This window comes from Cibotium barometz, chromosome 21 (genome assembly GCF_041138505.1).
Source record: "Cibotium barometz isolate CiBa-2024 chromosome 21, ASM4113850v1, whole genome shotgun sequence".
Lineage (NCBI taxonomy): Eukaryota > Viridiplantae > Streptophyta > Polypodiopsida > Cyatheales > Cibotiaceae > Cibotium > Cibotium barometz.
Genome location: NC_141066.1, coordinates 20,842,454 through 20,868,524, shown reverse-complemented (window position 1 = coordinate 20,868,524; position 26,071 = coordinate 20,842,454). Strand labels below are relative to the sequence as shown.

Genomic DNA, 26,071 nt, shown 5'->3' with positions numbered 1-26,071 from the left:
TCCTGACAATAAAGGAGAGCCCAAGCCAAAGAAACCAAAGCCCTCTGCAGGCTTAGTTCCTGATCTTGTGGGGGAGCAGCTAGGTGGTGAAGCTACAGAGTTGTGCAGGGCATGGGGCAAAGTGAGAGATCAGAATGCTTTGATCTTCTTTGACACAGGTGCTAGAGCCAACTTCATTTCACCAGATTTGGCTGGCCGATTGGGGATTCGCGCAGAGGAGATGGGGCCGTTACATGAGGCAAATATGGCTTGTCCAGGGTATGCAGAACCCGTTACTCCTATCATTGGGAAGCTTCGGCTTCATTTACAGGGTTATGTGGACAGCGAGGAGTTCTTCATCATGCCTTTGGATGGCTGTGATGTTTTGTTGGGGATGCCATGGTGCCACAGGGTACATGCGGTGGTGGATACTTACAATAGGAAAATTACTCTGACTCATAGAGGGAAAGAGCATGTATTGGATGTAAAACTCAAAGGGGAATCTGTTCCTATTGTATCCGCTTCGGCGATTTCATCAGTAATGAAAAAGCATCTTTCCGCGTACTTGATTTATGTAAAGGATGCACAGGATGATGAGTCTAAGTCTAATTTGTCAATGTTAGATAAGGACAGGGCTGATTTCTTAAGTGGGTTTCAAGAGTGTTTTTCCGAGTCATTGCCAGGAGAATTACCTCCTGAGAGGCCGGAAGATCATGCCATAGATCTGATTCCTGGTAGTACTCCACCGAATAGACCGCCGTATCGTGTTAGTGCAGCCCAACAGGAAGAGATTATGAGTCAGGTGGTGCAGGAGCTATTGAATAAGGGGTTGATACAGCCTAGCTCATCACCCTTTTGCTCACCTGTGCTCTTAGTACAGAAGAAGGATGGTTCTTGGCGCATGTGTATAGATTACAGGGCGCTGAATAAGAATACCATCAAGAATCGATTCCCCATACCGAGGATCGATGACATCTTGGACCGCTTACAGGGCACAGTTTTTAGTCGTATTGACTTGAAAAGCGGGTATCATCAGATACGCATTAGACCCGAGGATGTGCATAAGACAGCATTCCGAACCACGTTTGGGTTGTATGAGCTCTTGGTTATGCCCTTTGGTTTGACAAATGCGCCTGCCACATTTAACAGAATGATGGATAGGATTTTCAGGCCTCATAGAGAGTTTGTGGGCACATTCTTTGATGATATGATTGTGCATTCACGAACTGAGGAAGAGCATAGAAGGCATTTGGCCATTGTGTTTGCAGAACTCAGAAACCATAGATTGGTGGTTAATGGCAAGAAGAGTGAGTTTTTCTTGCAGGAGATACATTTCTTGGGGCATATTGTGTCTGGTCATGGAGTCCGTATGGATCCAGCAAAGGTGGAAGCAATACTTAATTGGCCAGCTTTGAGGACCGTGCATGATGTACGCAGCTTTCTAGGATTGTGTTCCTATTACAGGCGTTACATACGGCACTTTGCTGAAATTGCTTCGCCTCTTCATGCTTTGACGAAGAAAGCAACTCCGTTTAGATGGGCTGATCGGGAAATTACAGCATTCAAAAAGCTCAAAGAAAAGCTTACTTCGGACCCAGTATTGGTGTTACCGGACCTCCGAAAGGCTTTTGTTGTCCAGTGTGATGCATGTGGAAGTAGCATTGGTGCAGTTCTCATGCAAGAGGGACATGTTATAGCCTATGAGAGTAGAGTTTTGCAAGATGCTGAGAAACATTTACAGGTGTATGAGAAAGAGATGTTGGCTGTAATTCACGCTCTTTCTACATGGAAACACTACTCGCTTGGGGCTGATTTTACTGTACAGACAGATCATCAGACCTTGCGATATTTCCTCACGCAGACTAAGCTTTCAGAGAAGCATATGCGTTGGGCAAACTTTTTGTCAATGTTTCACTTCCAGATTGTGCATGTGGAAGGCAAAAAGAATGAAGTGGCAGATGCTTTGTCACGCAAGCCACAGGTCTCTGCAGTTTCACTTGCTTATCATCATGAGCTTGATGAAATGAAAGAGCAGTATGCCCATGATGAGGATTTTGAAAGGTTGTATGATTAGATGTCTGAGGGTCAGCGGCATGAGCATTACACTCTCAGAGATGGGTTTTTATTGATGCATGGCAGACTGTGTGTTACCAGGCCATTGCGACTCAAGGTTATGATTGAAAGTCATGCTCCACCGTATGCAGGTCATAGAGGTATTGACGCCACGGTCAAAGCAGTGGAGACTTTCTTTTATTGGCCAACCTTGAGAAGAGATGTTGATGCCTTTGTGAGGCAATGCATCGTATGTCAGAAGGTAAAGTTTGACCGTCAAAAGACACCAGGGTTATTACAGCCTTTACCTATTCCGGATAGACCTTGGGAGAGCATTGCCATGGATTTTGTATTTGATCTTCCACGGACACAAACGGGAAATGATGGCATCTGGACTATCATATGCAGGTTCAGTAAGCAGGCACATTTCATTCCCGTGAGGAAGACAATTAAAGTGGATCATATGGTGAAGTTGTTCATGGCGAACATCTTCAAGTATCATGGCTTGCCTATGTCTATCATTAGTGACCGTGATCCACGGATGACGAGTTTGTTTTGGAGAGAAGAAAGCCGCAGACCGTCACAGACGTGATTTACAGTTTGCATTGGGTGATTGGGTTCTTTTGCGCTTTGAAAAGGCTAGACTCAAGAAGATGAAGGGTAAAGAGCGCTTATTCCCTAAATTGAGCATGCGATATTATGGGCCTTTTCAGGTTTTGGAAAAGATTGGTGAGGTAACCTATCGATTGAAGTTACCAGATCACTGGAGGATTCACAATGCTTTTCACGTGAGTCTTCTTAGACCTTTCCGTGGGGATGTGCCTGAGGATGTATCAGATGAAGCTCAGCCGGAAGTTGAGGAACTTGATGAGGTTCTGATTCCAAAGCAGATACTGGCACATAAAGAAAGGAAGGTACGAGGTAAAGTTTCCCGTCGCTATCTTGTGAAGTTCAAGAACTATTCACCGATGGATGCGAAGTGGATGGAGGAAGGTGACTTAACAGATTCACCTCAGGTTTTGCAGCTTTATCTCGATGCCTTTGAGTTAGAGCCGACTCTTATTGTGGCTCATTCAGGTTCAGCAGAGCATGGGTCTGGAGCATTACCTGATGCTCAAGAGGGGGGTAGCACCTCCACTCCCTTGATACAGACAGGCTCAGATGACATCTAGAGGTCGCTTGGTGCAGTTTTTATCTCACCCGAAGGTACTGAGGCTCAAAGTACATCTGTTTATGGGACTTCTATGATATATGTGTACTAGTCACATGGAGATTTTTGTGGATATGTATGGTTCACAGTGGTATACAACTTGGACTATTACTATGCCATTGGTTTGCAGTGAATGATGATACATGTGTATGGCTTAGAGAGATTGGGACGCTGATCTTGCCATATTGTATATTTCACTTTGGATATTTTGATGCATCACCACAATGCAATCGAGGACGCTTACCATTTTGCAAGAGGGGGGTATGTCATGGCCCTGTGAAAATGAAACAGTACAAGTGTGGGCATGGTGGTTGCAGAGTCAGAATATTTTATGATTCACATGGGGGGTGCCCGGAGAGAGTTTAAGATGTGTGGACATCCCTAGGTGTGAAGGGGGGAACTAGAAACATTAAACTTTAATGTTTATTAAAGTTTGCCCCTAGGCCTTAGTGGCCCTAGGGAACTTATTAAAGTTTGGGGGCCCTAGGGATTATTTTGGGGAGGAGTGTTTCTTTCTCTCTTCTCTCTCTCTCTCTCTTCCCTTTTTGGGAGTCGTGGAGCAAAAGTGGAGGAGCCTTCATGCGCATGATTCACAAGCGTGGAAAAGCTGAGGAAGCTCTAGGCGGCTGCTGAAGACTGGTTTAGCTGCTGTTTTTCTGTGAACTGTGTGTTGAAGAAGGCGGTACAACAGCCGTACAGTACTGTACGACTGCAGGGATTGCTGTGGACAGAGAAGCGCAGGTCTGTGGGACTGGTACAGGCGCCTGCAACTGCAGAATATAGGCTGTACAGTGCTGTACGACTGCAAGTACAGCCCTGTACTTTTTGCAGGTACACTGTACGGCCAGTTCTAGGGCAAGTACAGGTGCTGGTCAGTACTGTAGCAGGACGGTGCAGGTAACCAGTAGCAAAATCCAGCAGGCGGCTACCTCTGATTCTCTGCAGAAAGACCGTACCGTCAAGTACAGGCAAGTACAATCAAGTACAGTGCTGATTTTCAGATCTGTACTTTCAAGGACAGCATAAGAGTGAACATCAGGAGGAGGGTACAGGCAAGTACAAGCACATGTGTTAAGCAGGGTTGTGGATACAAGTGCCTGCAAGTACAGATTGGTGTTGTTGCTTCCTCCAGTGTTGTTTCACGAGCTGAACTTGGTAAGCTCTGTTTCTGTTCATCTATCTCTCTTTCTACTGCTTGATGTCTATTGCAGATATGTGTTATCTGGCCCCTTGTGAGAGGAGGGGTATGGCAGATTGACAAGGGTTGAGACAGAGATTGGACAGCACATGTATGTTTGAGCTAAGAAGATGTATCATGCACTTGAGTTATGCCAGATGTATGCCCATGGCTGGCCTGCTTAGTGATCTTGGCTGATCAGAGGGAGGCACAGTGTGTTGTTTGAAGACACAGATCTGTGTGCATAGATCCTCTGTGCTGAGAAGGATTTGTGGGCCGTCAGATTGGACTTACAGGTGTAAACTCTTGGCTGATCTTTGTGTTGTACTCAGCCATTCATTTTATTATAATTGAATAAAGAAATACCGCAAGGGGCGCCAAGCTTTGGGGCCAACAGGTGTCGCTGTGTTTTCAGATTTGGGCACTCTAGCTCCAATCTGCTTTGTTTTATCATCTAGACTACAAGTGGACGGGTGATTGCTAATCTACCGCACTCTGGTTTTCTATCAGAGGCCGGTTTCAAATCCTCAGGACCTCTTAGCGTAGAGGTTACACAGCCTTGTGTCCCAAGAACACCACACTGTTATCACCTCTAGTCTGTTAAGTCTGTACATCCATGAGGCTTTGAATAAGTATCTGACTGAACCATGCACATAGCCATAATCTCAGCCATGAAAACCAGTCCACAAACTCATCCAACACAGCCGACAAACTTGTCCTGTTTCCACCCTCTGAACTGCCAAACCCTTCCTCTCACAAAGGGCTAGAGAGAACCACTCTAGAGCAGTCTTGAGCCAATGAAAAGAGAGACTTCAAAAGACATCACCTGCAATCCCACTTGCTCACAAAGGACTAGAGAGAACCACTCTAGAGCAGTCTTGAGCCAGTGAAAAGAGAGACTTCAAAAGACATCACCTGCAGTCCCACTTGCTCACAAAGAAAGAGAAACTTACAGTCTTGATGTCGGTTTCCACAAGGAAGAAAAGACTCGAGGAAAAGCCCCGAACTGTCTTGTCCTCTTGTCTTGCTGCCGGAAGAGGGAGAATACTTGTCAGAGAACCTGCTGTCCAGCCTTGTGTTCCCTTCTCACAACTCACACTTCCCAACTGACAACCATCTTCTTGCCAAAAGCAAAGGAGAGAGAGAGAAAGAAAGAATCTGCAGCTGCCTATGTTCTCTGCAGGACAGTAGCCAGCTTGTCCTCCAAAAAGCCAAAGAGGGGGAGTAGAGAGGGGACCTGTGTTTCTGTTCTGATGTGCAACACAGTAGCCAATACTTTCCCTCTCCAAGAGCTAGAACAAGACCTGAAATCAGATGTGCCTGCACATACAACAGTTCTGCCTGCCTGCAACCCTCTCCAAAAGCAAGAGAAGAAGTCTTACGCAGTCCTGCAGCCTGTCTATCTGTATGCTCTTTCTCCCACCCTGAAATCAGCGCTGTCCCTCTGTTTTCAGAAAGTCTCTCACGCCTGCAGGTCCACTATCCCCCCAAAAGCAGGAATCCAAGCGGCGCAGCCTGCAGCCTGCAGCCTGTATGCGCTTTTCTTTTTTAGAAATTCCACGCTTCAGCCAGCCGCCTTGCTCTTTCTAAAAGCAAGTGAGAGAAAGAAGGGAGAGAGGCGTGTACTTCCGAAAATGGAGTAGCCCCTTCTCTCCATAAAAATCCTAAGGCCCTAAGGCCCTTTTTAAGTTTATTAAAACTTATGCCTAGGGGCCACCCAAGGTTATAAACATTAAAAACTTTATTCCCTTGGTCCCCCTTCACACTTCGGGGTGTCCACACATTAACCTTTTGTCCGGGCACCCAAGTATGAACAATTAAATGTTTTTCCTGCTCACCGACCACCATGCCCACACTTGTGCTGTACCAATTTCACAGGGTCATGACATGCACAAGTTGTAACACCCCCTTTGCAGCACAGTGTGTGCAAAAAACTATGAAGATGAACCATGGACACTCCAGTATTGCGCAGTACCAGATACACCTCGGAAAGAGCACGTGCCAACCTGTTTCCTTGAAACACAATGCCACCATGAACAACAAAGAAATTTGTTTGGCTCCGAATTCCCACACCAGTGTGCAGTGAACTCCAAGTATAGAATGATGAGGTGCCGAACACACATGCCCATTATCCCTCAATAGTGGACTGTGAACACATCACGTCTAGAAAACCTCAAAAAACAATGAACGTGGAACTAATCCAATCCATAATCTCTGCTACACCAAGAAATAGACTTGGAGCACATCCAATTCATAGCTCCAAAATGAACTTGTCTCACCAGATATTTTTAATACTTGGAACTCCGACTCACGGTTCCCATGTACCAAAAATGGAGCTACTAACAGTCCCCTCTCCCGCCCACAAGCCTCCTCTGGCTGGAAGCACAAGGGAAAAAACTATCTGTAGAACTATAGAAGTTGACCATCTAGGTCCTCCCTGGCTTTTGCAGCCTTGGGGACACTAGAAGTATCAGACTCATCATCTTGTATATGAACATTGCCCATCTTTGAAAACTTGGTCCTGGCCCGGGGTGTACATTTGGTCTTGCAATCCTTGGCCAAATGAACCTGCTTTCCAGAAGAGTAGCAGTGACACCATCCTGTCTGTTGCACTGTAGCAAGTGCCTAATACTAGGAGGGAACCTGGTGTTGAGAAACAAGGATAGATGCCTCTTCCAAGAGGGAACCTATATCCACAACAATAGCACACCTCTGCAAGCAAGTCTTTGTGCCACTGATGATCTGAACACTCCACAACCAATCTCCAACACTTCTCCAACAGAACGAGGTACGAGGAACAAGCAACCCCCTCTCAAAACTGAGAGAGAAAGTAGCTGGACAGTAGCAAACAGTCCACCAAAACTTGCTGGAAAACAGCCACAAAGGAGGTAGATCCATCGAAGAAGAGGCAGGTTGAAGATGCCACGAGTCTATGGTGCTCCACACGCGAAGAAGAGGACCACCAATTGCCATCCAAAGCTCTACTCCAAACGCCAACGCTATAAAAGCACACGACTTTTTTTTTGGGGGGGGGGGGTGTGTTGGGGGGGTGGGGGGAACGGCGAAAGGGGAAAGCAATGGGCTGGAGAGGTGGGGGAAGCTCAGAAAGCGGAGGGAGGCGTTGAATGAAAAGGGAACATGGGAGCATGGGTGGCTCATGGGGTCGGGAGGAGGAGGAGGAGGTGCAGGGAAAGGCGAGGAGGTGGACAGGAGGGCACAACAGAGTGAAGGAAGGAGAGGTGGAGGGGGAGAGCTTAGCGGGAGGGCGTGCATTGGACGAGAGAGGTGGAGGGTAGTGAGGCGGGAGGCAGTGGGGAGGAGACAGTCAATGGCAAGGGAAGGGGGCCTCTGCACGGGAAGAGGGGCGGAGGTAGGGCGCAGAGGCAAGGATGTGGAAGGCGACTGTGATGGAGGTCATGTGCGCACATTGGCGGGGGGGCTCCAATAGCTCGTCTTGTTGAATCGTAGATCTACTTTTTGTGATCCTTGGCTTTTTAAGTACAATGCTTTTATAGGCAGCAAGCCTTATCTTTTGACCAAAACCTAGTAAGGGTTGTTCAGTGCGGATGCGAAGGCTTCAATTTGGTCCAAGAGGCTCAATTTTGAAAAAGCCCCAAATTTGTATGGATGTTGGAGCTCCAATTTGATGATTTTCTCCATATTTCAGAAAAAGTTCCAAAATTTTACAAATCCACAAGCTTCAATGTTGCCCTAAATCCCTAATACCCATCGAGGGGCACCTGATGATGGGTAGGCGACTGCGGCAGTGAAGGTGAGAGCGGGATCAAACTGCACTTAGCTCCGGACTGTCATCAGCTGAATCGAACCTTAGGTGGACTGATCGAAGGCACCTATGGGCTGAGTTATAGCTACAGATGCTCGGTGGTGGGTGAGGATTTCATCAATCTAGGGCTAGTGAGCCTAGGGCACTCAGGGTCTAGGAGGGTGAGGCCGCCTGGCTCTCCAAAGTGCAGTGGCACGAGGGAAGGTAACTCGAGTCACGGGGTGAGATGGTGGGCTCGAAGTTATATTTTCCCAAGTCTTTCTCAAGCAGAAGTTTTTGGTCTAAAAATAATTTGATGCTTTGGGAGAACACTTACGTAATCTTGGTTCTATTCTACAACTCCTCTTTAGTAAATGTGGATGAAGGTGATGAGACGGCAGTCCTTCTATCAAGCATAGAAAATGTCTCCAAGTACTATGAGATTATGACCTATCTCCGAATGGCTCGAGAGGTACCCTTTGAAGAGATGACTGCAGTACTTATAGAAGAAGATATGCGGTGAAACCGATCCCGTCAAGTGGGAAAGACTCCGTTGGACATCCACACGCTTAATAGCACAACTTTAAAACCACAAATTTGAAATGGACAACTTTAAAACAACTTGAATTTAAATGAACAGAAATGGAAAGATGGACACCAGCACTGGGGCCGGAACGGGCCGACCCCCCCCTCAATATATGATATATTTATTGGGAGTATTTAATGAATACAATGCTCCATGGGTTCTGAGAACCAGATAATGTCCATGTACATATGAAAACAGTACCAAACAAATAGGCTCGAATTTCGATGTAGAAAACTCGAAGCAGAACGACCACTAGTGTGGTCCAATCTCTACGGTCCTGTGCTTTCACTGGACTCCGCGGAGAGCGCCTCACTGGTGTTCCGAGACCACGCACAAACAGGCGCTCTCGTACTAACGCCTGGCTCTCCCGATCTCAGCACCTTTGGACCGAGGTTCGCCAATATAGCTTGGACAACCTGGCACCGAACGGGTGTGGCCGTAGAGGGATGAATCCCTTATCAGATTTAAACATATAATACTTTACTCAAATCTGAAAATCACTTACTTGTAGATGGTTGATAGAGGACCAAAACTTGTGGTATGCTGAAGCCACCCTTGTTGCCGAAACAATTGCCTTGTGGTAAACCACCAAGACAAGAGTCACCGTAAAAGACCACCACCGCCTGCTGTGAGAAAAGGAGCACAACTTACTGGTGGTGGACAATGTCCTAGAAGCAAGAGACCACTTGTTGATGATGCACACGCAGCCTGTAAGTGCTGGACACACAGCCAGTTGCTTTGAGGGGCTGCGTAGAAAGGAGGGGATGTAGTCGCCTTGTGAAGGTGGCCCTCGTCTAAGAGCAGCCACAGCAGTACCTTGTGAAGGGGCAGCGCAGCCTGTTGGAGCAGCCGCCTGGGAGCAGAGGGTAAACACAGCTACCAGCAGAGTTTAATGTTTTGGCGACTGCATGGAGGAGAGTTGGGAAGGGGCAGCGCAGCCTGTTGGAGCACAGAGGCAGGTAGCCTTCAGGTGGTGGCAGCCGGCTGCAACCAGTAGCCGCCTAAGCACAGCAAATTCAGCAGCCGCCTTGGGGAAAACATGCGCCAGAGTACAGGCTGTGGGTAAACACCAGCCTGCGCAGCCACCTGGATGAGAATATGCGCAGCTGTACGGAGAAAGATGGTGGCCACCTGCTGTGCAGTTCGCAGCCAGCCGCCTGGGGACAGGTACGTGCAGAATATAGGGAGCCGCCTGCAGCAAGCTAGTCGCCAGCAGAAAGAGAAGAGTCGCCGGTTGGTGAAAATCAGCGCCAGGGAGAAGCGATTGATTCCACGCTTGAAGGGGGGCCCTTTTTTTTAATAAAATTAAAGTGAAGATAACCTTAGTAAATTCTACGCATGCATGTGGGGGAACTAGTGGGGGTTGGTGACCATGCCCACCCCCACACTCACTTAAAAGTGGGGCTCCCCACCTTGGCCCCAAAGTGGGTGCCCAAAGGGGGTGCCCACTTTTAAATAAGTGTGAACCCCTAACCTTATAAAATAAAGGGGTTAGAATAAAATAACATTAAAACAACATGTACCATATACTTACTACCTGTTCACATGCACCGAAACTTGTTTGAATACAGGGCAGACTTCACGACTCACTGGCAGGCGTTCCCGCTCAGTAAGTAACACGTCAGGCAGGCAAACACACGAATACATGTCATGCGAAAACAGTTTTCAAGCATGCAAAATATGTGTGCATGTGCAAAAAGTAACATGGACATATCTCCCGTTCATGGAACAAGTACAAAATATCTGTCGGCACAAAACTGGCACGACATAAAAAATAAAATCCTGGTCTTCCTATGGAGTGACAGTCCCATAGGTAAGACACAGTTCCAGGCACGAGTCTCCCTATGGTGTGACAGTCCCATAGGCAAAACACGGCACGAATACTGGCTCTTCCATGGCGTGACAATCCCATGGATCGAACACAATCGAGGTCATACACGGGTGGCACTGGTCTGGCTCCCGTCCATACGACACCATCCTGCTAACACACGGGTGGCACCAGTCTGGCTCCCGTCCATGTCAGCAAAATACTGGCCTCTTCACATGAGACACCGGCCTGGCCTCAAGTGAACGAGACGCAAAAACTAGGAATGGACCAAATGGTCGGCCAATTGGTGACATCCCCCCGGCAAATAATTCTTAAACTTCACAAGGTATCTCCTGGAAAGCTTTCCTGCAGGTAGCTTTCTCTCCTTGTGAAAAACAATCTGTTCTGGCTGGAGGATCTCCTCAAGCTCTTCAATTTCTGGCGGATCTTCTGTGACAGGCTCATCAGGATCTGGCCCCACATATTTCTGAAATAGACTCACATGAAAAGCATTGTGAATCTTCCAATGACTAGGTAAAGCAAGCCTGTAGGACACTTCATTGATCTTCTGAATCACCTTGAAGGGTCCATAATAGCGAGGAGAAAGCTTAGGATATGATCCTTCTCGTCCTGGCCTCTTCCGAAGCCTAGCCTTCTCAAATTTCAGCAATACCCAATCACCTTCTTTGACTTCCATGTCCCTTCTATGCTTGTCAGCAGCCATTTTATGCTTATCCTGAGATCTTGCAATGGCTGTCCGCACCTCACCAAAGGCAACATCCAAGTCACGAACATATTCATCAGCTGCAAAAATCTCATCCTTGGTACGAAGGATGGGTGGCAAGACCACTCTGCCATAAATAATCTCAAACGGAGCCTTGCCCGTGGAAGCATGGATCGTATTGTTGTAGGCAAACTCAACAAGTGGAAGATACTTCTCCCATGCACTCTTTTGATCTGCCACATAACATTTCAACAAATCCAACATGGCTGAATTTGCAGCTTCACTTTGGCCATCCGTTTGGGGATGATAAGCTGATGAAAACTCAAGCTTAGTACCCATATTATCAAATAAAGCCCTCCAAAATAGGCTTGTAGTCCTGGGATCTCTATCCCCAACAATGGATTTAGGCATACCATGATGCTTGAAAATATTAGCAAGAAAAAGCTTTACCATATGATCAGCTTTAATGGTTTTCTTGACGGGCAAGAAGTGAGCTTGCTTGCTAAACCTGTCCACAATAGTCCAAATAGCATCATTCCCATGCTGGGATCTAGGCAAATCCATAATAAAATCCATCGTGATACTTTCCCAAGGTTGCGAGGGAATAGGCAATGGCTGAAGCAAACCTGGAGGCTTTTGCCTATCGAATTTCACCTTTTGGCAAGTGATACATGCACGCACATAAGCCTCAATGTCTTTACGCATGCTTGGCCAAAAGAAATACCTCTTAATCATGCGAGTAGTAGGCATAATACCTCTGTGACCAGCATATGGTGGAGCGTGACATTCGTCCATAACCTTTGAACGCAAATCCTTCACCACACATAGGCAATTATCCTTCATGAGATAACCCTCGTTGATAACATAAGAGGCATGTGAATGACCAGCCATCAAATCAGTCCATATATGGCAAAAATCAGCATCCAAATGATACAAATCTCTCATAGCAGATAGATCTCCATGAGAGGCCACTGATATTGCAGCAACATAAGGCCTCCTAGATAGTGCATCGGCCACCACATTTTACTTTCCTGGGGTATGCACAATCTGAAAATGAAACATGGAAAGAAAGTTTGCCATTCTCATCTGCTTCTCTGAAAGCTTGGTTTGAGATAGAAAGTATCTCAAGCTTTGATGATCTGTCTTGACTACAAATTCAGCCCCAAGAAGGTAGTGTTTCCAAATCTTTAAGGCGTGAATTACAGCCAAGAGCTCTTTCTCATAGATATCCATATGAAGCTCAGCATCATGCAAACGACGGCTCTCGTATGCAAGTGCATGCCCTTCTTGATTTAGGACAGCTCCTATGCAATCACCACAAGCATCACATTCAACCACGAATGACTTGTGCAAGTCAGGAACAATCAATACCGGACCACATATGATCGCATGCTTGAGCTGCAAGAAAGCATCCTGTTCCTTTGAAGTCCATTTGAAAGCAATTTTCTTCTTCGTGAGATCATGTAGAGGAGTGGCAATCATGGCGAAATGCCTTATGAAACGCTTGTAATATGAACATAATCCCAGAAAACTACGTACTTGATGTACGTTTTGCAATTCGGGCCAATTCCGAATAGTCTCTATCTTTGCAGGATCCATTGTAAGTCCATCCTTGGATACAATATGTCCCAGATAATGAATCTCTGAAGGGAAGAACTCACTTTTCTTGGCATTGACGAAAAGTTTATGCTTCCGCAACTCTTCGAACACTGTGACCAAATGAGTTCTGTGTTCCTGCTCATTCTTGGAGAAAACCAAGATATCATTAAAGAAGACTCCTGTAAACTTGCGATGGGGTCGGAATATCCTATCCATCATACGATTAAAAGTAGCAGGAGCATTGGTGAGACCAAAAGGCATTACCAAGAATTCATATAATCCGAAGGCTGTCCTGAATGCAGTCTTATGGACATCTTGTGGCACCACGCGTATTTGGTGATAACCACTCTTCAAATCAAGTCTGCTAAAGCAAGCTGAACCATCAAGCTTATCCAAAATATCATCAATACGTGGAATAGGGAATCTGTTCTTGATGGTAAGCTTGTTCAAAGCTCTATAGTCTACACACATACGGAATGATCCGTCCTTCTTTTGAACAAGAAGCACAGGAGAGCAGTAAGGTGAGGAACTGGGCTGAACCAAACCTTTCTCTAAAAGCTCGTTTACCTGCTTCATAATTTCTTCTTGCTGTGCAGCACTCACTCGGTATGCGGGTTTGTTAGGAGGAGAACTACCTGGCACAAGATCTATGCGGTGATCTTCGGGCCTTTGGGGAGGTAATTCACCTGGCAATGAGTCAGCAAAACAGTCGTTGAATGCATTAAGAAAATTCAGCCTATCATTAGACATAGCATCCACATTTTGATGATTTGGCACAAGACTATCACGCACAAAAACCAAGTACGCTGAAAGACTCTTTTTCATTGCTTTATTAATTTGGATGTGTGATACAACTGGGATAGAATCCCCTTCTTTGCCAGCATCAATAAAGTACATGCGGCGTTTATGCATAAAAGAAATCATATTAGACTTATAGTCTTTGCGGGGCTCAAGCCTATGGTGCCACGGCTTGCCCAACAATACATCACATCCATTCAGTGGAGCAACTAGGAAATGCTCATTATCAAGATAGCCCTGTATATGAATACGCAACTTCCCAATCAAAGGGGTAACCTGCACCTCTTTGCCAATAAATGCAGCTTCAGCTTCAATTTGAGGTCCCATGTTTTCAACCTCAATACCCAATGCAGCTGCCATTTGCATAGAGATGAAATTGTCAGTTGCACAGTCATCAAACATAAAGAGTGCGGGCTGATCCTTGATTTGCCCCCAAGCCTTGCAAACCATACGCTCTTTTGCATCATGACCTGTATTACCTTGCACATCAGGAACTGCATGAACATTTGCTTTGGTGTGCTTGTCCTCGTGCTTTGGTTTGCGATCTGGGCATTGCCGAAACATGTGGTCTTTGCTACCACAAGAAAAGCATTTTCCATCCTTAGCATATTGCTCTCTTTGCTCCGGGGTTAGTCCAAATTTGTTCTTCCTTGGGCCCTGTTCTTTTGATGTGTTATTTTCAGCTTTACCACCCTTGTAAGGCTCTTGGAAGTTCTTTTTAGGTGGCTGTCCACCCTTTTGCTGATTTGGGACAGCCTTGTCCTTCCCCTTGGAACCTCCTTGATCCTGCTTAATCTTGAGCACCAATTGTTCTGTAGCAAGGGCAGAAGCTGTGAGTTGTTGCAACGTATGTTTTGGGTGCAATTCAATACCTGATCTATATGCTGGTTGCAATCCAGAACGAAACTTCCTCTTTCTTTCATCCTCTGTGATTAGCATGAAGGGAGTCACTTCCAGCAACACTTTCTAAAATTTATTAACATACTGTTGCACACTCTCATTATCTTTTTGTTCCAGCTTGTCCCACTTTTGAGTGAGAGTTTGCTCCGCATTGGGTGGCAAGAACTGAGCATAAAATCTATCTTTGAATTCCTTCCAAGTAGAGATGGGATCCTTGGTGATCTTTTCGGTGATCCACCAATGGGCAGCAGTGCCTTTCAGAAACATGCTAGCATGGCGCACCTTTGATTTTTCTGTAAAGTCCTCATCGCTAAAAGCAATGTCGAACTGTGCCACAAACGCTAACACCTTAGAAGCATCATGTTCACCATGAAAGACATCAAATTTGACAGATTTATCACCTGCTTTGAACTCCTTGAGCTTCCTGGCATGAGGCTCATGGTCCTCTCTTTTTCTTTTCCCCTTATCCAACGGGGTAGTCCTGTCTGCATGGGCTCCATGGGCCGTCAAAGAAGCTTCATGGGGCACGGTGGCATGTGCTCCACGAACTCGAAGCTCAGATGCATGTGACTTACCTGCATATGGCATAGTCTCTCCATGAGACTACTCAGAAGGCAAAATTTTTCTGGAAGCAGACCTGTCACCATGAGATACATATCTTGCATGCATGTGACTTTGATGCCCTCCATGAGCACTGGCATACATAAATCTATCAGGCTTAGTGCCTTGGGGAGAAGATGCATGTCGAGAAGTGACAGTCACCTCTTCCCTTTGCATAAAAGATTTCAGCCTCTGGGATGCGGGATCTCCATGCTTCAAACGAGGTGGATTTCTGAATTTCAGCTCTCCGTCATCCCCCTCTTTGATATCACCTTTGCGAAGGAGATAGGCAAGTGCCAACTCCCTTGGTTTCTTGCCCACTTCACGAGCCATTGATTCAAAAGTTACATCAACCATAGCATCAGCCTTCCTGGCTTCAATAGCACTTTGCAGATGTGGATCTTCATGCAAAAACTTTAATTCTTGCTCTTGAGTCTGCAAAAGTTTTCTCATATGTTCCATTTCAGCCCTCATAGCTTCAGGCTCTTGTTCAAGCATAACTGTCTTTCCTGGAGACAGTTGACCCTTGGATTCACTATCAAGAACCCTTTCAAGGGGCTTGTGTCTACCTCGCAGGGCATCAGACCCACGAGAAGCACTAGATGGACCCCTCGAATTTGGCACTTCCAAAGGGTTGCCTTGGCTGTCCATTGTGTTCAAAGTTTGCTAAAAGCGGGATGTCCAGTACACAGGTTCGTTTCCCCACTAGGAAGAGGGAAACAACTGTGCTCTGATACCAATGAAACCAATCCCGTCAAGTGGGAAAGACTCCGTTGGACATCCACACGCTTAATAGCACAACTTTAAAACCACAAATTTGAAATGGACAACTTTTAAAACAACTTGAATTTAAATGAACAGAAATGGAAAGATTGACACCAGCACTGGGGCCGGAACGGGCCGACCCCCCCCTCAATATATGATATATTTATTGGGAGTATTTAATGAATACAATGCTCCATGGGTTCTAAGAACCAGATAATGTCCATGTACATATGAAAACAGTACCAAACAAATAGGCTCGAATTTCGATGTAGAAAACTCGAAGCAGAACGACCACTAGTGTGGTCCAATCTCTACGGTCCTGTGCTTTCACTGGACTCCGCGGAGAGCGCCTCACTGGTGTTCCGAGACCACGCACAAACAGGCGCTCTCGTACTAACGCCTGGCTCTCCCGATCTCAGCACCTTTGGACCGAGGTTCGCCAATACAGCTTGGACAACCCGGCACCGAACGGGTGTGGCCGTAGAGGGATGAATCCCTTATCAGATTTAAACATATAATACTTTACTCAAATCTGAAAATCACTTACTTGTAGATGGTTGATAGAGGACCAAAACTTGTGGTATGCTGAAGCCACCCTTGTTGCCGAAACAATTGCCTTGTGGTAAACCACCAAGACAAGAGTCACCGTAAAAGACCACCACCGCCTGCTGTGAGAAAAGGAGCACAACTTACTGGTGGTGGACAATGTCCTAGAAGCAAGAGACCACTTGTTGATGATGCACACGCAGCCTGTAAGTGCTGGACACACAGCCAGTTGCTTTGAGGGGCTGCGTAGAAAGGAGGGGATGTAGTCGCCTTGTGAAGGTGGCCCACGTCTAAGAGCAGCCACAGCAGTACCTTGTGAAGGGGCAGCGCAGCCTGTTGGAGCAGCCGCCTGGGAGCAGAGGATAAACACAGCTACCAGCAGAGTTTAATGTTTTGGCGACTGCATGGAGGAGAGTTGGGAAGGGGCAGCGCAGCCTGTTGGAGCACAGAGGCAGGTAGCCTTCGGGTGGTGGCAGCAGGCTGCAACCAGTAGCCGCCTAAGCACAGCAAATTCAGCAGCCGCCTTGGGGAAAACATGCGCCAGAGTACAGGCTGTGGGTAAACACCAGCCTGCGCAGCCACCTGGATGAGAATATGCGCAGCTGTACGGAGAAAGATGGTGGCCACCTGCTGTGCAGTTCGCAGCCAGCCGCCTGGGGACAGGTACGTGCAGAATATAGGGAGCCGCCTGCAGCAAGCTAGTCGCCAGCAGAAAGAGAAGAGTCGCCGGTTGGTGAAAATCAGCGCCAGGGAGAAGCGATTGATTCCACGCTTGAAGGGGGGCCCTTTTTTTTAATAAAATTAAAGTGAAGATAACCTTAGTAAATTCTACGCATGCATGTGGGGGAACTAGTGGGGGTTGGTGACCATGCCCACCCCCACACTCACTTAAAAGTGGGGCTCCCCACCTTGGCCCCAAAGTGGGTGCCCAAAGGGGGTGCCCACTTTTAAATAAGTGTGAACCCCTAACCTTATAAAATAAAGGGGTTCGAATAAAATAACATTAAAACAACATGTACCATATACTTACCACCTGTTCACATGCACCGAAACTTGTCAGAATACAGGGCAGACTTCACGACTCACTGGCAGGCGTCCCCGCTCAGTAAGTAACACGTCAGGCAGGCAAACACACGAATACATGTCATGCGAAAACAGTTTTCAAGCATGCAAAATATGTGTGCATGTGCAAAAAGTAACATGGACATATCTCCCGTTCATGGAACAAGTACAAAATATCTGTCGGCACAAAACTGGCACGACATAAAAAATAAAATCCTGGTCTTCCTATGGAGTGACAGTCCCATAGGTAAGACACAATTCCAGGCACGAGTCTCCCTATGGTGTGACAGTCCCATAGGCAAAACACGGCACGAATACTGGCTCTTCCATGGCGTGACAATCCCATGGATCGAACACAGTCGAGGTCATACACGGGTGGCACTGGTCTGGCTCCCGTCCATACGACACCATCCTGCTAACACACGGGTGGCACCAGTCTGGCTCCCGTCCATGTCAGCAAAATACTGGCCTCTTCACATGAGACACCGGCCTGGCCTCAAGTGAATGAGACGCAAAAACTAGGAATGGACCAAATGGTCGGCCAATTGGTGACATGCGGCTTAAGGAGCAAGCCAAAAAGCATTCAACCCCAACAATTCTATGGCTATCAACTGGAAGGGGAACAAAGAAGGCCAAAGAATCAAGTGCATTTACTACAAAAAGCTTGGACATAAGGAAGAAAGTTGCTTCAAAAAGTTGGCCAGATATCAAGCACAGATACATGCAAGGTGAAAATGAAGAGGAAGCAAAAACATCTACGGCACTAGAAGACAATACCCTCACAGTAATGACAAATCTTTCTCTTGAAGAGGAAGATTATGACTGGGCCTTCTAGGTTGCCTATGTGTGAGTCAAGGGTTCCCTATCCAAGAAGTCCTCCAAAAACTGAATTAATCTTTGTGTGTGTTTTCGATCTTGTAATGCCTCCATTTCCATTTCATATCCCTGCTAAGAGCAAGGGGGCATGATGTAGGTTGTGAAGCTCTTATATCAGGTCTGATATAAGAGTTCAGGTGTTGGTGCTATTGTGTCTCCTTTCAGCACGTAGTGCAGTCTTGCGTCCAAACCATTATGACTATTGAAGGTTTTCTCAAGCATCTGCACCTTCGCTCCAAAGGGAGGTTGTTGGATTTGGAGCTAAATGTGTGAACACTCCCTTTGAGTGTGTGCTCCTACCCTTACGTGTGGATAGGATTAGTGTGCCATGTGTCACTTGTTTGGTGTGATTTCTATGGGACAAAAGACAAGGCTTTATGCCTACAAAAGCATTGTACTTGGTGAAGGTTATTACAACAATAGAAGCAATCATTGGGTCGTGCAATACTCTCTCTCTCTCTCTCTCTCTCTCTCTCTCTCTCTCTCTCAGAGCCATCACAGATTTCTGTGGGACACATCCACATCAGAATCCATTGCCCACAACAGTTCCTTTAGTACGACATCAGAGCCCACAACTTGTACCCGCACTCCAGCTCCACGCGTTCTTAGCGAGAGAGCTTGATCCATTCTGCAAGCTAGACGCCCCCGACCCAGAGCATCAGATCCCTCCACCACACAAAGACAAATTCGTGAGGTTCTATGCCGACATGACATGCTCCCATCACAGAGGCCTGACATTCACTCCACCATCAAGTCAGTTTTGGGTGAGGCAGGTATCGTCATTAGCTAATCACAATATATCTCACTCTACACAGGATCATCTGTTGATCACATGTACTGTTAGATGTTTTCATTTACTTTTTCTTTCAGTTTTCCATGGTACCATTGTATTACTTTTGGTCTCATAGGCCCTTGGGGTCTTCCGTAGACGTTAATATAACTCTCTCTCTCTCTCGTCTTCTCAAGCATCTCTATCTTCGCTCCGAAGGGAGGTTTGTTGGGATTTAGAGCTATATGTGTGAACACTCACTATGGATGTGTGATCTCACCCTTAGGTGCAGATAGGATAAGTGTGCCATGTGTCACTTGTCTAGTGTGTGATTTCTATGGGACAAAAGATAAGGCTTTAAGCCTATAAAAGCATTGTACTTTTTGAATGTTATTACAACAATACATGCAATCGAGTCATGCAATACCCTCTCTCTCTCTCTCTCTCTCTCTCTCTCTCTCTCTCTCTCTCTCTATATATATATATATATATATATATATATATATATATATATATATATACACACACACACACACACACACACACACACACACACACACACACACACACACTCTCACCATGGCTATCCTTCATCCACCATAGCCTTTCAGCAAATGCTAATGCCAACAGTATGCATAGGACGTGTACAATCTCAGCAGGATCCCATGTAGGTGAAGCGTTGCCTGGATGTCACCTGATGTGAGGTGCTAAAGATCATGACCTTGGTCTTGCTGAGGTTCACTGTGAGGCTGCTCACAGAAGGCTTCCAAATGTCTTTGTAACCGCTTGGAAAGAAAGAAAGATTTCATTAACGTCTACAAAGGACCTATGGGTCTATGCAACCAACATATGATACAAACGTTCCATGTGTAGACTCTGAACATGGAGACAAAAGGTACTGAAAATGAAATGAGACCAATCTGTAATAGGACATGTATACAATCTGTAATATAACGTCTGGAGCATCCACTCAACAAAGAAATACAAAAAAGACCTAAAGCTTGCAGATAGTAGAAACACAGTGTGAAGTACTGGTGACTTCTGCCCAGATGCTCCTTTGCTAAGGTTGCAAGTTCCTCCTGCGACAAATAAGTAAGGTGATGTGCCTTGTGCAGGTGTAAATATCTTTTTATGTCATATCCTTTCCTTCCCTGAGGGTTCTCTTGATCCTTGCGTTGTCCACTGCCTTGTGAAACAATAGAATGGCAGTATCTCCAGTGTTTTTCTGTTCAAACCTGTTGTCTCAAGAGCCTTCCTTTGATTTTGGTGATCCATGACTGGTCGCACAGGTTATGGACCTTTGTGTGGAATTGATTTATGATTAATGTGCTCATTATCATCAAATCGAAGAGAGAGAAAGTTAAAGGAACTGAAAAGTGTTATGAAATGGTAAGAGACTTGCACATGACATTGGCATTAGATCCCAATGCCCCGCCCTCCTACCTCCACCAAAAAAAGGACACTTAACCACTGTGTTCAAAATTGTACATTGCACCTACTAGAGTCTCTAGATTTCAGTGAAAACCTTACTTTTTTGAGTGGTGTATGTCTTGAGATAGCATGAAAAGTTTCAAGACTATTCAAATATAGACGAGTGTGTTTACCTTTAATGTATGATGTATGGATTCATGAGTTTTTTTTTCTTACAAATCAATAACAATACACAATTTTTCTGCAGTGCACAAAGCTTTTATCAGCTAAAGGAGGAAGACTTTCCTCCCCTTCCTTTTTATAATCAACGGAAGTTGCCAAACACATTTGCAGCTCAGAAGAGTACAACAAGTCAAGCATCCTACCAGCAAGCCTGTCTTGTAGGCCACTCATAGGTGGCTAAGAATACTTAGAATTGACCACAGATTCGATTTCATCCGCTGCACGTACCATGCTTGAGATGAACGTGCCCATTGCTCTGACATAAGTCCGAGTATAGTTACACAGTAACAGTTGGATGATTGTATGACATTTGCTCTAATGAGTCCTGTAATCATCTAATGATTGTATAGTCCAAGTTGTCCCAGTTATTTATATACCACAATTTTCATTAAATGCTCTGAACTAGGGCTTTCATAGACCCAAAGCTTGCCAAAGGATTAATCATCCCAGCAAGACTTGTCTGATGTCTTACTAAAAACACTCACCTCTACTATAGATATGTATCAAACATGTGAATAAATATTTCATGTGCTTCTCTAGAAACAATGCATTATGAATGCTCACAACATAATCATAAAGTTTCCGAGCAAAAGTTCTTGCCTCTGAATTGCTGATTTTCGAAAGTCACATGGTTCTGAGTGGACAAGGGGCAAGCATGTGATTAGGAAGCCCAATTCTAAAGTTTCTATAGTGCATAAAGACTTAGGTTTGTTTGGTTTTTTGAGCAGGAGCCATTGATTAACTTTGCAAACAAAAGTTCAGAAGCCATCTTGTAAATTGGATTGCTCAACGTCATACAAAGCATGTCGACATACATATAATTGTGAAATCTTATGTGACAAAAAAACGAGATGGTGCTCTCCTGGGTTCTCTTTTGTGCCAAAAATAGTAGATCTTATAAATGGAATCACTATTTTATTGGGGGCCTTTACAACCAATGACTGCAGCTACTCAGCTTTATAGGCTTGAACGCCTTAGGTTGGCAAAGGGTTTCTGTGCACGCGCGCACACACAGAGGCCCCACATGCGAGAAGTCATCCAAGGAAGAAAGCTAGAAACAATGGAAAAAGACTTCAAACTATCAGGTATCAATAGCCTCCAGCTGTCAACAATCATGTAGGGACTAGCGAAGATTGGCACGAAAGAAAGCATAAGCATCTAGAGAAGGTTGTCAAAACATAATATGGTTCCTAATAGTTTTGAGTGCTCCATGAAAGCGGCCCAACAAGATGGCAAAACACCAAAAATACAGAAGGGTTTTCCTCCTTTGAAGGATGGAAAAAGTCCTTGGAGATTGTGAGTCAATGCCTTCAAGAAAGTCTTATGAGTCTGTGCAATGCCAAAGAAGATGCGGAACAAACTTTGCATGTCATCTACATTTGCATCTATCATGAGAGCAGAATTCCTCCAAATGAGGTTTTGAGAGAGTGCTTTAATTTCGTAAGGAATTCATCGAATTCCTCACGTTCTTTCTCAACTTCATAATTCGTGCAATCTGTCTCTAATGACTCTTCTATAAAGAGTATGTCTTCCTCTTGAAAGGGGAAGCGATACTTCTTCGGGTTTTGTATTTTGGTTGCTTTTTTAGGATTGGTATTATGAGGTTCAGTTACAACCTGTGATCCTGCAAGACACTCAACCATGCTGAGCATGCTCTCCCAAGCTTGCTTTTTGTGTTCTGCATATGTCATGTGATCATGATTTTCAATTTAGGGTGGTTGGGGGTTTGTAGTTTCTTGATTGGTCTATTAAGTGTACTTAGTGACGACTCAAAACTTGTTCATCCTCACTTATTAGTGACGTACTAGAACTTGTTTCATCTTTTGACTTTCTTTGGATCGTCGGGTTTTCTTTATGTTTGCCCATGTGACAAGAGCGAACTTTCTTTCGGGCTTGTGTATCCTGTGTCGCACAGATGGGTTTTGTGGTTTGTGTAGTGGCTTTTGAGGTGGATGCTTCTGCATCATGTGTAGCTTTTGGATCTTTTGGGTTTATGTCCTCCATAGGCTTCTTTTCCATGTCCTTTAATTCAACCTTTGTTTTGATAGTTTGTTGTTCCTTGTTTTTCATATTCCCACAAGGCATCTCTATAAGAATAGACATTGTTTGAGAGGAAGCTTACAATCCCAAATTAGTTGAAGCCTTTGTTTCCACCATTTAGGATTTTTGTGCATTTTTCCCTAAAGTATCGGCATGAGGCTGGATCAATCGAAGAGAACCAAGAAGTAGTCAATCATGAAGTCTGTCGTAATCATCCAAGGGTGGGATGGGTTCAAAAGGCCACAACAACGTAGTAATAGTTTTCCACACTTGCCTGCGATATAGACCCAAGTTATGTTTCAGACAAGCTTGTGGGAAAGTCCACAAATCTCTCATCTGTTATATATACATACATATATATATGTATATGTATATGTATATATATATATGTGCATATATGTATATGTATATATGTATATATGTATATGTATATATATGTATGTATATATGTATATATATGTATGTATACATATATATGTATAAATGTATATATATATAGCCACAATGCTAACTCCAATGAAGCAGGCCTTTCATGGTTCCTATACTCTGTAAGTGGTTGATGAAACACTAAAGACCAATGATGAATGCTTTCCAATCGAAGAGAATTCTTAGTTAATGCATCTCTATACCACTGAATAGAAGACAAAGCTAATTTTCAATCATGAAGAAGGGAAGATACATAAGGGCATCTCGGAATTTTTCCTTCAAATTTACTAAGCAATGTGTCAATTGCCATAAGCTCTAGTCTTGATGGAAGCATACGTCTACAAGTATTATGGCCCATGGCTGCCAAAGTTTAAAAAAAGTAGGAATCATGGGGGCCTTTCTTGCCAAGAGATGATACTGCAGATCAAGTATATTTAGTCCACCATGCATTTTAGGTGTGCAAAGACCAAAGATCGTCTTAGAAGACGTGGTGCTCTTGTATGATGCTTGGTTTTCCACAACAATTCCATGGCACCAAACAACAATATCAGTTTTATGCCAAATCAACAACAGCAAGTAAAATTGCACATAGGCTATAATGATTGATTGAACAATTTTGAGATGCACATGTAAAGGCCATGTAGAAAGCTTGCAATATGCTAGCTTGTCCTTCGATTTGTTCAATACCCAATGAATGGCATCCTACGTAGACATATACCATGCTAGTGGATATCCCAAATGTCTAGCCAGGTGGTCTAATGAAATAATTTGTCCTAGCCATAACAGTACATGTCAGTCACACAAGAAGTCAACGGAAGAATTAGAAAAGTTTATTCAAAGTCTTGATGTGTGGCAATCACATATAGTAATGCACTAAGAAGGCGTCCTTGACGCACTGATTTTTGGAATGTCCACTTCGATGAGAGATCGTTGCCCAAAACACACTAGGCAATACTATCTTGATATAACAAAAAACTGCATTTTACGACCAAAGCCCATTGCAACCATGACCTCAGCTATGTAGTCCTATTGAATGCTTTTGCTACATCCACTTGCATAACAAGGACGTCCTGATAAAAGTAAAATATATTTGTCATATTCCATCCCCATATATACATTAGCAATATTATCGTATGGAAAAAAAACCATATTTTTGTGGATGCAAAGCATAAAAAAGTAGTCTACCAATACGATTTGTAAGCATTTTAGTTGCCAATTTGTAGATAACTGGCACCAATGTGATTGGTTGTCACCAATCATTGATTCTCCTTATGTTTTTTTAGGTACCGAAGTCACAAGGCCTTCTTTCTAGGAAGTAGGCATACATCATGTCTCCCATGCGACATTAATCATGGTCAAGATTAACCAAAAATCTAGAAGGGTTTTCCTCCTTTGAAGGAAGGAAAAATTCCTCGGAGATTGCGAGTCAATGCCTGCACGAAAATCCTAGAGTCCGTGCAATACCAAAGAAGATGGGGAACAAACTCTGCACGTCGTCCACATCTACAACATCTATCACACTGAAGGTCTGGCGTTTTGCTAAAAAAGTGGAAATTGGAAGTATTTCCACAAGGCATCTCTATAAGAATAGACGTTTGAGAGGAAGCTTACAACCCCAAGTTAGTTGAAGCCTTTGTTTCTACCATTTAGTATTCTGGTGCATTCCCCATAAAGTATCGGCATGAGGTTAGATCAATCAAAGATAACTTGTATGACCAAGAAGTAGCCAATCATGAAGTCTGTTGTAATCATCCAAGGTTGGGATGGGTTCAAAAGGCCACAACAACGTAGTAATAGTTTTCCACACTTTCCTGTGATGCAAACCCAAGTTATGTTTCAGACAGGCTTGTGGGAAAGTCAACACAAATCCCTCATCTGTTATACATACATACATATATATATATATATATATATATATATATATATATATATATATATATATATAGCCACAATGTTAACTCCAATGAAGCAGGCCTTTCGTAGTTCCTATACTCTGCAAGTGGTTGATGAAACACTAAAGACCAATGAATGCTTTCCAATCGAAGAAAATTCCTAGTCAGTGCGTCTCTACCATACCACTGAATAGAAGACAAAGCTAATTTCCAATCATGAAGAAGGGAAGATGCACAAGGGCATCCCAGAATTTTTCCTTCAAATTTACTAATCAATGTGTCAATTGCCATAAGCTCTAGTCTTGATGGAAGCATACGTCTACAAGTATTATGGCCCATGGCTGCCGAAGTTTAAAAAAGTGGGAATCATGGTGGCCTTTCTTGCCAAGAGATGATACTGCAGATCAAGTATATTTAGTCCACCATGCATTTTAGGTGTGGAGACTAAAGATCGTCTCAAAAGATGTAGTGCTCTCGTATGATGCGTGGTTTTCCTTTACAATTCCATGTCACCAAACATCAATATCTGTTTTATGCCAAATCAACAACGGCAAGTAAAATTGCACATAGGCTATAATGATTGATTGAACAATTTTGAGATGCACATGTAAAGGCCATGTAGAAAGCTTACAATATGCTAGCTTCCCTTCGATTTTTTCAATACCCAATGAATGGCATCCTACGTAGACATATACCATGCCAATGGATATCCCAAATGTCTAACCAAGTGGTCTGATGAAATAATTTGTCCTAGCCATAATAGTACATGTCAGTCACACAAGAAGTCAACGGAAGAATTAGAAAAGTTTATTCAAAGTCTTGTTGCTTTACCAAATAATTCCAAATT

The 26,071-nt window shown here is 44.4% G+C and overlaps 1 protein-coding gene across 2 annotated transcripts in view; it reads left to right on the top strand.

Moving 5' to 3' along the window:
• Positions 1-21,409, top strand: part of LOC147626943 (uncharacterized) — a 73,635-nt gene extending 52,226 nt beyond the window's left edge. For both annotated transcript variants that reach the window (XM_086815498.1, XM_086815499.1), the window contains exon 10: positions 20,892-21,409. In XM_086815498.1, coding sequence (XP_086671624.1) covers positions 20,892-21,039 — 148 coding nt within the window. In that variant the 3' untranslated portion in view covers positions 21,040-21,409. The remainder of the gene's footprint in view (positions 1-20,891) is intronic.
• The last annotated feature ends 4,662 nt before the right edge of the window (positions 21,410-26,071 follow it).